The sequence below is a fragment of the Vulpes vulpes genome, chromosome 14 (assembly GCF_048418805.1).
Source record: "Vulpes vulpes isolate BD-2025 chromosome 14, VulVul3, whole genome shotgun sequence".
NCBI classification, from domain to species: Eukaryota; Metazoa; Chordata; class Mammalia; order Carnivora; family Canidae; genus Vulpes; species Vulpes vulpes.
The window spans coordinates 62,959,832-62,975,169 of NC_132793.1; the positions used below are offsets into that span (position 1 = coordinate 62,959,832).

At 37.3% G+C, this 15,338-nt stretch overlaps 1 protein-coding gene across 10 annotated transcripts in view; it reads left to right on the forward strand.

Moving 5' to 3' along the window:
* The window catches only part of KIAA0825 (KIAA0825 ortholog), a 388,584-nt gene that overhangs the window by 182,556 nt on the left and 190,690 nt on the right, over window positions 1-15,338 (forward strand). For all 10 annotated transcript variants that reach the window (XM_072736775.1, XM_072736778.1, XM_025992891.2 and 7 more), the window contains 2 exons: window positions 6,467-6,875; window positions 11,278-11,437. In XM_072736775.1, the coding sequence (XP_072592876.1) occupies window positions 6,467-6,875; window positions 11,278-11,437 (569 nt within the window). The remainder of the gene's footprint in view (window positions 1-6,466; window positions 6,876-11,277; window positions 11,438-15,338) is intronic.

Sequence of the window (15,338 nt, forward strand, 5' to 3'; positions counted from 1 at the left end):
TGCATTGTTTCTATTAGGGGCAGTGTATCTTAGAACCATGAGTTACACTATTCTTTATTTTATTTTATTTTTTAAAGACTTGTTTATTTTAGAGAGGGGGTAGAAGCGGAGGGAGAGAATCCTCAGGCAGTCTCCCTGCTGAACAAGGAGCCCAACGTGGGGCTCCATCTTATAACCCTGAGATCTTGACCTGAGCCAAAACCAAGAGTCAGAGGCTCAATGGACTCAGCAACCGAGGCACTCCTCATTTATTTTATTAATTAAGTCCTCTCTTCTTAAATGATTTCATCTTACTTACATGATTTTGCATTAAGATTCCTTTGAATGTGTATTATGTAGCCATATTAATGAATCTTCTTTAGGATTTTTAAAATAAAACTTTTCCCTTTATATTCATCTTTAAAGAAGAATATTTTTTCATTAACTTAAGGAAACCTTCAATGGTAAAATATGCTAACTGAACATACTAAAGTCAATCGAAGGGACTAGTCTTTCTTTCATTCTTCTCCATGGAGATCCTAAATAATGTGGCTCTTATACAGCAACCTTGTATTACAAACTCGAATCAATTATCTATCTGTGACCTTTCATAGTCATGCTTTAATTCTGTCCAAGCCCTATTAAACTGCCTTTGAATCTAGTAAAGCCATTTAATTGAAGTTGGAAAATGTCAGCTTTTCATTACTTAAGTTCTTGTCTGAGTTGTTGCCATCTCTCCTTCATTATAGCTTTTGGATATTTCATAGATTTTGAGTAATTCGGGAGGCATAATCTATAGTTAACATACCATGTTTTATGAGTAGCACTATTTTGTTTGTGGCTTTCAAGTCATTCTATTGATGAACAATTCTGCTTTCTAAAGGTGTTCTGCATTCTTCCATAATCTTTCAAAGAAACTCAGGTTCCAAAAAAAGCTTACTTTGTGAAATCAGTTCTTGTGATTTTCCTTACTAAATAATATTCTCCATAAAACTGTCACTATCACTATAAAAAAATGTGGAGGAAAGTGACTGTATAAACCACTTTGTGCATTCCAGGTAGATATGACGGTAGGAGAATACCATGATTCTCCATCTCTACCCTATTTTAGGTTGGCATTGATCAACCTTCATTATTGCTACATTATGTAAGACAGACAATATTTACAGACTAGACATTAAGTCCCTTATTCATTCAATTGATATTTACTAAGTAAGTTACTACTATATGCCAAGCACTTCAGTTGAGGCTAAAGATAAACTATAAAGTAGGTACCTCCTCTTGGTGCTCAGAAACTGCTATAATTGGTTCCAAATGGGTACAAACACCCCTGGGGATGTACAAGATAATTCTCTGGTGTATGAGAAGAAAAGAAGTGAAACTTTATTAAAATTTCATATGAAGATTGTCACTGTAACTCTTCTTGGTCTGACTGAGGCAGTTTTGGGGGGTGATGGAAAGAATGGCCTACTTTTTCATTGGTTTTCAGGGTATAATACTGAATTAAGTTCGTCCTTTGTATTTCCGAATCTAGTCTTAACAAAATTAATCCTTACAAAACATACAGGTGGCTTTACCATATTCCCATAGATCAACACATCAGCTGCAGATGAAAACTAATACTGACAATGCAAGAAAGAACAAACAATAACCTCACACTGATTTCTATTTCTGACATGACCTCTTTCTCAGCCATATTTGTAAGGTAAAATGATGATGACCTAATCAGATTTGGTCAAAAAAAGATTTTAAAAAAGGAAATATATGGGAAAACAATTTGAAATATTACCTCCCATACATTATTATTAAACATGAATCCCTCCTAAGAAGGTATCGTGCCTTGAGATACCAACTAAAGATGGTTGGAAAGTAAAAGATTGATGAGTAAAAGATTTCAATACTAAGCATCCAAAACATGAAGACAAACCTCTGTAATTGTTTTCAAGAATGTTTTAAGTGATATTTAACCATTAAAAGACAAATAGTCATTAGCTTAAGGGGACATTTGTCCTTCCTAAAACAGTGAAAATGAGAGAACATGGAAAACACTATGGTGACAAACCGAAATGCATTTCTTTATTTCTTTGTCAGTAAATACCGTTACATAGAAAATAGTGAATATTTAAAGAAACATATTATAAATTCTACAATGTATGAGATTTACCAAAGAGTTGAATGAAAGCTCAGATGCTTCTGATATAGTTCATCTTGGGTATTTGGTCCCTTATGTTTCAAAGAATAGATACACAAAGTAGTTGTTTTATTTCATTGACAACAATTAAATGAAAGATGTACCAGAAAAGTACTTTTTTAAAATTTTATTTTTTGAGATTTTATTTTTAAGTCATCTCTATACCCAATGTGGGGCTTGAACTTACAATGCCAAGATCAAGAGTCACACTGAGCCAGCCAGCTACCTCAGTATATTACTTTTTTAAATAAAAAGAATGCTTTATTGGAAAACTGTTGGGATAATTGTTTTAAATGAATGGATTTTGGAGAGAAAACAGAGGTAGCATTGCAAGAAAAAATATATTCATGATATCATGCACATACAGATTGTTGGGAAAGAAAACTGATGGCAGAAATATATAAAATGCTACCAGAAGTTATTAAGATAGTTTATTTTCTAAAAGCCAGAAATATTAGTTTTATAAAAACCAGTATCACAAATAAAAATATCATATCTACACACTTAAGAACTTAGACATAGGATTTTCTAACATAATTTAAAATGTTCCAAATAAGAGTTTCAGTGATTACTAAATATTTTTCTTGAAAATAAAAAAATGAAAAATTTTTCAGTTTGTTTTCAAGAACAACTAATTGACATCATGATTAATGAATATTTATCAGTAAATTGTCAACAACAGCCTTTGCCTATTTGATAGCTGAGATTGAAAAACAAATGCCTTGGGATCCCTGGGTGGCGCAGCGGTTTGGCGCCTGCCTTTGGCCCAGGGCGCAATCCTGGAGACCCGGGATCGAGTCCCACATCGGGCTCCTGGTGCATGGAGCCTGCTTCTCCCTCTGCCTGTGTCTCTGCCTCTCTCTCTCTCTGTGACTATCATAAATAAATAAAAATTTAAAAAAAATTAAAAAAAAAAAAAAAACAAGTGCCTTAATTTCACAAGCACAATTACTGACAGACTTGTTCCAATGTAGATCTATCACATAGTAGCTTTTTCACCTATGACAGACACTAAAATCAAGTATTGAAACAAACTGAACTTAGCACTTACCCTTTGAATCACTGTATCGAAGTTTTAAACCCAGATTTTGAAAATAACACAGCATATTACATTATCCTCAATCCAGAAATTATTATTGACATTTTATACCATAAATAAAATTTAAAAAATAACATTTAGATATTATTTTGTCTTCATTCATTGTAAATTTCCTTTCTGCAGGTTTTCTAATCATAAAATATATTATTACAGCCAGTGGTACATGTCTAGGAAGAAAGAAAGAAATACACAAATATTCATATCACATTACATCCACTCTAAGACATACATTTTTTTCACACTTTGTCAACTCTGAAATTGGCCCTTCCAACGTGTAACATATACATGGCTTAGATAGAAGCCAAGGTATTTAAATAAGGGCAGAAAAATGAGTGTGTGACATTCTTAGAAGATCCTTTCCTGATGTGTTATTAACCTCATCACACTCAGAGTCCCTGTGATTAGTAGAATGGGTTTATTAATTTGTCATTAGTCTAAAGGTTCTGATTGGAATTTGCCATAAGCTTTAATAACATAGGGGGGATTTGAGTACCTGGGGTCCTCAGATTTTCTAAAATATCAGGGTAAGTGCAGGTGCGAAGAAAATTGATAATCTTTACCTAATATCTACTTAGATTGTCAAATGTTTCCTTGGTGTCTGCAGTTAAACTCTCTTTTGTATAAACACAGCACAAGATACAATCTCCAAGTCAAACACCTGAGAGTAGATTAGGGAGTATATGACACAAACACATAAAGAACAACAAAACTTTAAAATAAGTTAAGAATACAAGGAAGAGTGGTCACAAAGGAGTTTCTTAATTTGCTTCATTTATATTTTAAGCTTCATCTAAGCATATTCATTTGAATAAAAAGAAAGCATTTATCAAGGAACTGCTTTTTACCAGGGACTGAGCTAGGTGTTTTTACATTTCTTATTTTTGTTGAACACAATAGTCTTATGAGATCTTTCAAATATATATTAGGCCCAATTTTGCAAACTTGCAAAGACTGTTCCAGTTCATTTTTAACATGATTCTTAAGTTGTCATGAATTTCTGTGGAGTCACTAGACTAAGACATATGTTTTCCAAGAGCTTTGCACGTTTTTAGAGCAGAGTGACTTCTTTAAATGTCACAAATATCTTGAAAAATCTTTCACTTTTTTTTTTTATTATTTTTGTTTAGTAAAAGCAGTGAAGATTACCGAAGTACTCAGAGCTACCTTCTTTTGACTTGTCACTCAGTTTCAATTTTCAAATTCTATTATGTATGTAGTGGATTAAAACACTGTGCCTGGCTTTGTGGGATAGTCAAAGACCAATGAGGTTTCTTTCCATGCTCTTGAGGAGCTTTTAGTCTACTTATAAAGATAATACATGAAGACATAAATAACATAAACAATAATAGATGTTAATATAAAAGATGACAGCATGGCACATTATGGACCTAATTACCAAAGTGGTCATATAGAAAATATGTTCATAGGAGGAGAGGACTTTGAACCAAGGGTTGAAAAAGATGGGCGACCTATGGAGAGAGAGGGCATTCCATGTGAGAGTAATGAGATATTCAGAAGCCTAGAAGCTATGAGGATAAAATAAAGTTTTACAGAAACTGGCTAAGGCTGGACTGTGGAGTATTTTGACAGCAACACTCTAGAGACTGATCTTGTAACAGTGGAAAATAGCTAAAACAACTGTGGTAGAGAAATTAGATAACAAATATTACAGTATGTAAATTTGGCTTCATAACACAGGAAAGAGGCTGGGCATAGTCTGGAGCAGGGAGATGAGTTAGAGGAGTTAGGAGAGTACTGCAGTAGTCCAGGTACTGTTCATAAGGAGGGGCTTCAATAGACCAGTAGTCATGTTTCATAGTTAAGGGAAACTGGATGTCAGAGATGAGGGGATAGGAGGATTTATCAACGTGGTTTCTAGAATGAAGGGTCAACAGGACTACTTAAAAGATTTAAAAAGAAGGAACTAAGGAAGGAAGGAAGGCATAGAGGGAGAGTGGAGGGAGTCAGCAAGGCCAAGCTAGTTTAGGAGGAAAACAATTAATTTAGTTTTAATTATAATGAGTTAATTATTGCTAGGACAGAGAAGTGGAATGTCCAATAGGGATCTAAAGTTGTAGGTTGCTACCCTGGAGAAAGGCCAAGACTGAAGAATCTAGAACCATCTAGAAGAGTGGTTCTCAACCAGGAAATATTTTGCACCCAGGGGACATTTGGCAATGCTTGGAGACATTCTTGGTTGTCAAAACTGAGGTGAATGTTACTTGACATCTAGTGGGTGCAGGCCAGAGATGCTGTTAAAGCATCTTATAGCCCATAAGACAGCTCCTCACAACAAAGAATTATCCAGCCCAAATGTCATTAGTGCCAAAGTTGAGACACCCTGATCTACAGAGGGAGGATCAGTTCATTCTTCAGAGAAATGACACCAAGCAAAGGAGGGCGTGTAGAATCATCAGTCAACAGGCAAGGACTTCTTAGCAATACTTACATTTAAGAGGTGTTAGTATAAATCAGAACTAGCATGGGACACAAAGAAGAGTAATAATGGTAACCATGCACCAGTTTGTTGGCCTATTCATTCACCAAATCTTTATTGAACAACTGATACATGAGGTACTGCGTGTTGGGGAAAACTGCCGTGTCTTCATGGAGCTTATGTACTAGTGGAGGGGGACAGGTAATGAACAATGAAGGAAATAATTATTAGGTGACAAAATAGCCTCTAATGATAGGGAGGTTGGGGAGCTGGGATGGGAAGAGCATGAAGGGATGCTTTGGATGGGGTGGTGAGTGAAGGGTCTCTGAAGAGGTGACATTTGGGCTAAGAAGGAGAAGAGGAGGAGCCAGGCCTGACAAGACCTAGAATGATTCTGTTATGGATTCCAAGGGAAGAGGAGGTTTAAGAAAGTATCAAAGGCCACAAAGAGGTCCAACAGGAGTACCTTTACATTTGTTACTTAAGAGGACATCTGAGCCCTTAAAACTGCCACCTTAATAGATAAAAGTTTAATTAATAATCTTAAATTTGCTGATCTTCATTTGTGAGGGAAAAAAAACTGAGGTTTGAGTTTTAGGCAGCGACCCCAGTAGAGTTCTGTCGGAGTATGTCAAGCACTTGCTCTTCTCAACAATTTTCTCCACAAAAATTAGACATCCCCACGCAACACTCAAAACAACCCAGTGACGGAATGCATATGCTAATATTAATCATACCTTTTCTTTCCTTTCTTCTCCAGGCTTCACAAGGCTTGCTGTTCAGGCAGTATCTATTGTAATCAGCAAGTTACCTACGGTGATTGCATGTTTGCCTCCCCCAATTAAATACTTCTTTTCTCTGTCTGAGAGAAAAATGTCAAAAAACTTTGTTGAATTGAAGAAAGCTAGCCTCCTTGTCTGGAACTTGATTGTAATTATATGTCGGATAGTTGAGGATGGAAACACTGTGGAACTTTTAACAGGTGCCTCCCTTGACAGATGGAGTAAAGAGAAACTTGGTTTAATCTGTGTGTGTTTGGAAAGCATCATGGGAAAGCAGACAAGTGGCCTTAATCAAATGGCCCAGAGGGTCATACAGAGCATTGAGCAGGAAAAACCCAACTGGATTGAGAGCCAATTGTTGAAAGCAAGGAAGTTGAGCACCAAATGGTAAAGTGATGTTTTTCTTGACCTGAATTTCATCAAATAACAAAACCACCAATAAACAACAACAAAATACTGATAGGCAACAGTGGTTATTTTAACTTCATGGGAACTTTGATGAATGCATAAAAAGATAAATATTCCATTAAAAACTGGATTATTAGACGTTCCTTGTTCTATTAAAATTTGAACCCCAGTGACACACTGAAACATTATACCTATTTTTTTTTAACATTATACCTATTTAGTCACCATCTTAAGGTTTCTGTTAAAAAGAGTGGGAGCTAAACCCAAGAGAATTTGGTTTCATTCTTTTTTAGTGCACAAACAGGTATCTAGTGGATAGCCAGGAGCATTTTATAAATGGATTGGGCATGGAGATTAAATTAAGAAGGAATTAATGGATATAAAAGGCTTTTTATTGCTTTCTGTGTACCTGATTGTCAAAAAAGTACACATTTTTCATCTGGTAATGTAAGAATCCCATAGGGCAGCTGGGGCATATCACACTCGAGCTATAAACACACCCAGCTGTTTCGGTATGAAAATGTCAGCCTTCTCATAGGTTTGTCACCAGGAGCTAAGTGATTTGTAGTATTGCTAAGATCTTTAAGGGTCCCTGATGAATTTAAATATGTACATAGAGTACTCCTGTCTTAAAATTAGTCTTCAGTTTAGAACTGCATGATATTGATAAAGGTATTACAGCTCATATGGTCTACAGATCACTAAGCCAGCCCTTTTTTATACCACTCACACACACTGTTCCCCATACTTTTACAATCTGTTCATGTTGCTGGCAAATACTATTTTAACTTTCTTGCCTGAAAATGACCAAAAGTTGCTACTTTCCTTAGTACGTGGTAGTGACAAGGAATTCAGGCTTTGGAATCAGATGGACAAATGTAAATCCCTTGTAAGTGGGCCATCTTGGGCAAACTATAGAATCTCTCAAAGCCTCATTTTCAGTGGTGATACCAAGCTGATGGAGTAGTTTTGAAAAATTAAATAAGATTCATAAGGTTCTTAGCACCAAGCTTAGTAACAAATGCATCAAGCGAGCATTTGTTGCTTATAAACTCTATTGAAATACATTGCACTCATTGGCATTATGATGACAAATACTCTTTACTGGTTTGTGTTAATCTCTGTAAGACTTTATTTAAAAAAAAATTTTTTTTTTAGAGATTTTACTTATTTGTATGACTTCATACTATTCCAAATGGGAAAATGTAGCTAATCATGATTTTCCCGGTCTTGTCATACCGACTTCCAGAAATTTACTTTTGGGGTGTCCTGTGGGTAGGAATAACAGTAGCAATCGGGCAAATGCTTAGTAACTCTGAAAGCAGCCTCTTTAATCTTTATATTTGCATTCAATACCAATTTACAGGCTTTAATCCGATGACTAAAAGATTAAGGCCAGATATCATCATCTCGAAGGCAGTGGTTATAAAGAGAGAAAAAAAGAATACAAATAGCGGATCTGATTATAAAATTAAATCTATGATATTTCTGATTTAGGGGTCCCCTTATCAATAAGATCAGTGTAAAGTAGTGTCTCAGTTATATACCTGAGGCCTCATACAAGAATCCATTAATAATTTTTTTTCCTTAAAAGTTGGTTTACATTCCTTATAAACAACACCAACACATCGAACACCTCCTATATAGAGAATTGTCTAGCTGATATTTGGCTGATTAGCTATGTGTTGCAACATGCATCCAAAATGAAGAACTGCTGATTTTTAAAATGTTTTTACAGGGGGCACCTGGGTGGCTAGGTGGTTTAGTGTCGGCCTTTGGCTCAGGTCATGATCCCGGGTTCGAGTCCTGAATCTGGCTCCCCATGCGGAGCCTGCCTCTTCCTCTGCCTATGTAAAGATTTTACTTATTTATTCACGAGAGACAGAGAGAGAGAGAGAGGCAGAGACATAGGCAGAGGGAGAAGCAGGCTCCATGCGGGGAGCCTGATGTGGGACTCAATCTCAGGACCCCGGGATCACACCCTGAGCCAAAGTCAGAGCTTAACCGCTGAGCCACCCAGCCTCCCAAATAAAATCTTAAAAAAAAAAAAAAAATGTTTTTACAGTCCCCAAAGTTCCTGAATGTGTATTATATAAGTATGTAATTAGCACAATGCTATGTCTTTCTCAGTTTCTTGAATATCAATATATAGATTTCAGATTTGCAGTTATTATATTTATTTGAAACAGTTAAATTTGACTTCTTAACTCACAGTAGGTTATCTCTTACAAGATTTGGGTGCTATAGGAATGTACTTCTTGACTCTGATTTCAGATTGATTATTTCTTCTACAAGTGAACTTCTACATATTTCTCACAAACTGATGATCATTTAGTTTCTAGATCTATACCATAACAAAAATGTATTTTAAATCCTGATGTCTGTGTCTAGGTGAAGAGCTGCCTTGGGTTTATCATAATTGTTTTTAAATTTGAGAATGTAACCACATAAACTAAAATAGTGCTTCTGTTCAGATAATTGAAATTTTAATTCCCCGCAAAGATGATCTCAGAACTACACAATATCATTTCGGTCGATTTCTTTCACTTGCATTCAGATTTAACTTTGATTTTACAGAAGTTGTGAAAAGATCTGCAGCGGAAAGGTGGCAGCTGTAAGCATTGCTTGTCTTGCGCACTGCCTGAAAGCATTACTATTCATTAAAATAACCTTCACTTTGTAGTAACACTCAAGCTGTAAACAGTCAACTTAGATTCTGGAGAACACACAGCCCAAAAAGTAAAGAAATGCCTGTCTTTGCAAAGTAATTTGTCGAGTTGAAGATTATTGTTTTTCATCATGGTGACCCTGACTTGGCTGGCTGGGTGCATATACAGATTAAGATTAATGCAGTTATTCCTTGGCTAAGGTCTGCCTCTTTCAGGGCACATTCTCCCTAATGACATGATTGATAGGCAGTCCCAAATCCAGAGAGGAACTCATTAATCATAGCATTGACTGAATCCAATCATTTGCTTCACCTGCACAGTGATGGACAGGAAAGGATACAATTCAGGGGCTGACACTGAGACACTCTTTTGTCAGAGGGCCTCAACTTTTTCAATGTCAGCCTCTACAGAACCTGACAAGAAATCTTGCTTGCAACCTGTATGCAGCCTCAAAAAGCTATTTACAAACTTCCTTTATTGCAACGTCTTTTTTGTTTGTTTAAAGATTTACTCTAATTAATGAATATGTCACAGAGTAGGAGTTGTTTTATTTTTAGCAAGCCTTATACAATTGTAAAGTTCGTTGTTTTTTTTTTTTTAAGATGTTTTAAAGCTACATGTGGAAGCAATATAAAAGTTAATGTCCAGCAGCTGGGTATCATTTGGTTCAGTCTTCAGGTCAGCGGCACTGACTCTTAGCAGAACTAATTTTATAATCATGGCAAAATCTCAGTAATGAACTGCAGTATATAGCTGATTACACCACAGTAAATTTCATTTAGTCCGAGGAACAGTGGAAAACCATGCCTTTTCTTAAAAATACTCCGATTGCAAAGCCTAACATGATCCTAGTAGCAACTGTAATAAGAAAAGTAGTGTGGGATATATATGAGGTCCCCTGGATATCATGATTTCTTTTGCTCTGACATAGCTGGAGAATTCTAAAAAATATATATGTCATTCATCAGCACTATGTAAATAATGTTTAAAATCAATAACAAGGGAATCTGTTCTTAGAAATGTCTCACAAATGGAAGTTGCACATTCCTGGTGTGATAAGAGACCCTTTTCCTGACTCATCAGGGTAGTGACTTCTGCTAGGTATCCTCACCAAGAAGAAACAGGAGAGGGACCATATATTTTTAACAGGCAACAAGTGTCAAAAGGCCAATTTAAAACACCCAGTGGTAAGCACACTGCCAGGAAGCACCCAGCCTATAGTTAGCATAATAGGCTCCCCCTTTTGACACTTTAATTAGTCTTTAATGTGTTCTAAGACAGGTGTAAAGAGGCATCTACAAAAGACAGACTACCAAAGCTATTTCTGGCATCAAAGATACTTTTTATCCTCAAAGAGAAAATACAAATTATTTCTTACATGTTCTTAAAAAGAAATGTTTTGTTTTCATCCCATGATTATAGCAATTTCCACAATTGCAGTAATGGGAAAATGTTTTATAGATCGGAGTATAAATGCAATAAAGAACTGTTTTAAAAGAAACGATTCAATTTTTTAAAATGCTTTCAGGTGCTTGGTTCTGAGGCGCTGTTTCTCTGCACAGGGGCGGTTTGGGAAAGCTTACCTATTTGAGCGGTCTTTATGGTGCTTTGAATATGAGATTTACATCGACTCTGCACACTCAATCTCTTTGATTATTTTCCATCTTTACAATTCTTTACCACTGATACTTATGTGCTTTCTTTGTACTTAGTGCGTTTATGACAATAGAGCAAAGCACAGCCTTAGAAGAAGGAGATGGTGCTCTTGAACTGACTGAGCAGAAAATAAACATGATGGTCCTGGATATCTGCCACAAACCAGGTGGCAGCGAGTACCTGCGGCAAATTTATCACATCATGCGGCTCAATGAGGTAGGGAAACGGCCTTTTTACCGAGCAATTAGGTGTGTACTGGCCTGAGGCAGCGTCTGCTGGCAGCTAAGGGTTAGTCAAGGAGGTGATAATACTTCTTAAAGTCAATACCAAACTCAATATTGCATTATTAATAGAATCTATTCAGCCCCGGCTGTTCTGCATTTGTACAGGCGAAGCTTCACCGAAACAATGTAGGTTTTATTTATATGGTTGAAACAATAACACGGCTCATAAACTCAGTTCAGTTCTGAATTGTAGAGACTAGACGTGTAGTTTGGGAATTGTGTGTTTGTGACTGTTAGGCTGGTGTTCAAATCTGCTGTTTGTGAAATGATGAATTTTCTGGAGAGAGATGGACGTCTTCTGCTGTAGACGTCACACCTGTCTGGTGAAATCGTGGATTTCTTACAGAGTGAGAAAACTTCGGAAGAATATTGAACCGTATTCGGGGGCAGCTAGATTAAGCCAAGAAAACACATTAATGCGTGGACGCTGGTTAGAGCCAATGTCATGCTTGTCTACGTGTCTGATGGGTTAAGCCTCTGACCTTGCAGGTCTCTGGCATTTTTTTGTTTGAGCAGAAAAATGTAAAGAGCAGGTTGTCAGCTATGGACTTGAAACAATACGAGTTTGCTAACTTCATCAGGTTTTTAATTTGAGCGTTTGTACCTGCATTAGAATTCTGTTTTTATTTGCAAATGCATGAATCTATTTTTTGGAATACTAAAAATTCTATAATATGAATAATGTGAAGCTATCGTGTTTTAGCTCAATGAGGTAGGCCTTAAAAACCATCAATTTCCAAGGAGTGAATTAAATTCTAGCACAGCTTTTTACAACTCAGTTATATAAATGTTCTTTCCGTTACCATCTATCTGAAAGTTACTTCAAGGAAATTTTTGTTTCCTGGCTTTCCTAGAGCTAATCAGCCAGTCAATAAACAGGTGATCGAATAGTGCATTCAATGATCGCCCGAGAAGGATGTGAGGGATTTGTTGCTATGAGAAATGGTCCAGTCCCTGAGGCACTGGATCTCAGTATATAATTGTTAGCTGGTAACACAACCTATTCACATTTGCTAATGATCCCTCATAATTTGTTTAGGGTTTCTATGTGGGGAACTCAGGAGCTCCTGACCTTGGCTAACTGAAAGACCACCATTGCGAAGTCATGGTCTTCACTGGCAGGTCCACATGGCCACCCAGATGGCCTTAAGTAACCATGGTGATTACTGAGGAACAGATGTTGCAAGAGGATTACCCTCAGATTTTTAGGAAACTGGTGGTACAGGAGTTCTGAGAACAGTAATGGCTGGGAGAGATTGCCAAACTGATAGACTCGTTCACTTTTTAAAAAGCCCTTAACATGAACAAGCTCAGCAATCACCCAAAAGGAAAATTAAGTTGGATATTTACTGGTTGTCAGCCACCTGTTCTATTCAGGAAATCGAAAGGCTGTTCTCCCCTCGTAGAGCTTTTGGACCTCTGAGGCAGTGGCTCTGAACAGGTCTGTTGTGAGGCCTGATGTGTGTAAGACTCTTCACTGGGGCACCGCCTACATTTTGATCAATTAAGGTCCAAGTTACGATTTTTCTTTCATAACAGGTGAATACACTTACTGTTGTGGTGGTTATCACGTGGGATGTCAAGCTAAGTACTTGCTGATTGTGCTGAGTGACAAACATCATGACAAGGGAGGAAGGAGGCCTACTGGGAAGTGAGTCTAAACCAGAGAAATTAGTGAGCCCTTTGCCTTGTGACTACTAACAACTACTACTACCACAGACTCAGTAAAGACACAAGGCTAAGTGCTCAGAGTAGGGCTTACTGCTGCTTTTATACCAAGGCATTGTTACACTGTAGGTGAAATGCTCCATGAAGCTTGTTCCTGCTGAGTAGCGCTAGGAGTCTTGAGCGTTTTCAGGTGTGCTGCTAAATATGCTTCAAGAAGGCAGCATAAGGGATCCCTGGGTGGCGCAGCGGTTTGGCGCCTGCCTTTGGCCCAGGGCGTGATCCTGGAGACCCGGGATCGAATCCCATGTCGGGCTACCGGTGCATGGAGCCTGCTTCTCCCTCTGCCTGTGTCTCTGCCTCTCTCTCTCTCTGTGACTATCATAAATAAATAAAAAAATTAAAAAAAAAAAGAAGGCCTCACAAGGATGAAAGAATGTGCCATGGAGTAATAACAAAGTTATGAGAGGAGATGAGTTTAAGAATGTTTGTCTTTGAGATAAAGGGAGGACGTCTGAGGATAAGTCTAGTGGGTAGTTGAAGAACCTGGCCACAAGCAAAGATGAGGGAGGTTGTGACTAGAGACTTCGGTGGGCTTACTGAGTGTGGGAGTTGAGGTCAAAGGACTGGTGGAGCTTTTCAAAGAAAAACACAGGAACGTGGGTAGAGAAATAAGCTTCAATGTTACTGTGCAGGGAGGGTGTTCAAGAAAGGATGGACAAAGAAGAACATATCTTTTCTAAAGAGAATATCACAGTACGTACGGTTAAAGGGACACCACAAAAAATCCAGTTTTTTTAGAAGGGGTAGTGACAAGTGCCTGGACAGTAGAGAGGTCAAAGAAATTAACAAAGGAGAAAACACCATTGTGTTCCCAGCTTGCAGCACAGCACTTGATCTTTTTCGAATTGTACACCACCAACAAGAAAAAGGCTAAATGTAGCAATGTAAGGGGAATCAGTTGACACAGGTTGTGATTAGCCAAAATAAAGCAGGTGTTCTCATTAGAATCTTTTATTCCTTTTAAAAATTTTACTTGCAGAAATCATGACAGAGAAATTTTATTTCTGTATAAGAACGTAAATCTAGGCATAACGTTCTTTTTCTGGTAATTTTATTATCATCCAAGGATACTTAGGAGTCTCTGTGTGTGAATGATGCTATAGAATTAATCTAAGGAGATGTGGTCCACAGTGAGCAAATTTAAGAAATGAATATCAGAGAAAAGTAGTGGTTTCTTTTTCTTTTCTTTTCTTTCTTTTCTTCTTTTCTCTTTCTTTTTTTTCTTTTCCTTTCTTTTTTTTTCTTTTCTTTTTCATTCCTTTTTTTTTTTTTTTTTTTTTTTTTTTTAGGATTTGAGGCTCTAAAATGTCCCTGCCTGGGGAGTACAGTGGTACAGGGGGCATTCCCTACTCAGGAAGTTACATTATAGAGGCACAGGAAAAAAGCATGATGAAGCGAGACCAAACACATGGCTTCTCACTCAGACTCTACTACTCACCCCTGTGATCTAAGGCTCATCTGTGGCCTTTTAGAGCTACATGCCCAATGTGCTGTGGGCTAGAATTATTTAAACTTTTGGGTGCCTGCTGTTCTCCTGTCAGATTCTCTCTGGGGTGGGGCCTGAGATTCTGTTTTTCTAACAGGTTTCCAGGTAAAGCTGACTCGGCTGGTCTGGGTGCCAGACTTTGAGTACCAAGGGTTTTCCAGATGACCTCTGAAGTCCTTTTCAGCTCTAATGTTCTCAACCTAGTCCTACTCTTGAGGAAAAAATTAGATTTTGACATACTGAAAATCAGGAGAACATTTATATTATTTTATTTCTAGCATGACTTATTAAAAGTAAATATTTGATAGCTTACATGGGAAACTTGAAGTCCTTTCAAATTGTCGTGGTCCAAAAAGAGTCCAATAAAATAGACTAGGATCAGTCACCTTATTTATTTATGAATGGAAAATAAAATATGAAGCAGTCGATAGACTTTTTTGCCCAGGCTGCCCCTGGCAGTTGGAGGCTTGGAATTACATATGTTGAGCTTCATTTGAACCTTGATATTTTTCAGTCCACAGCATGGAAACAGAGTTGAGGAGTTTGAATTATAATTAATTCTACATAGAGGAAAGATTGCTTGCAGTGGAATATCAGAGTACTCCGCACTCTGCTGAGT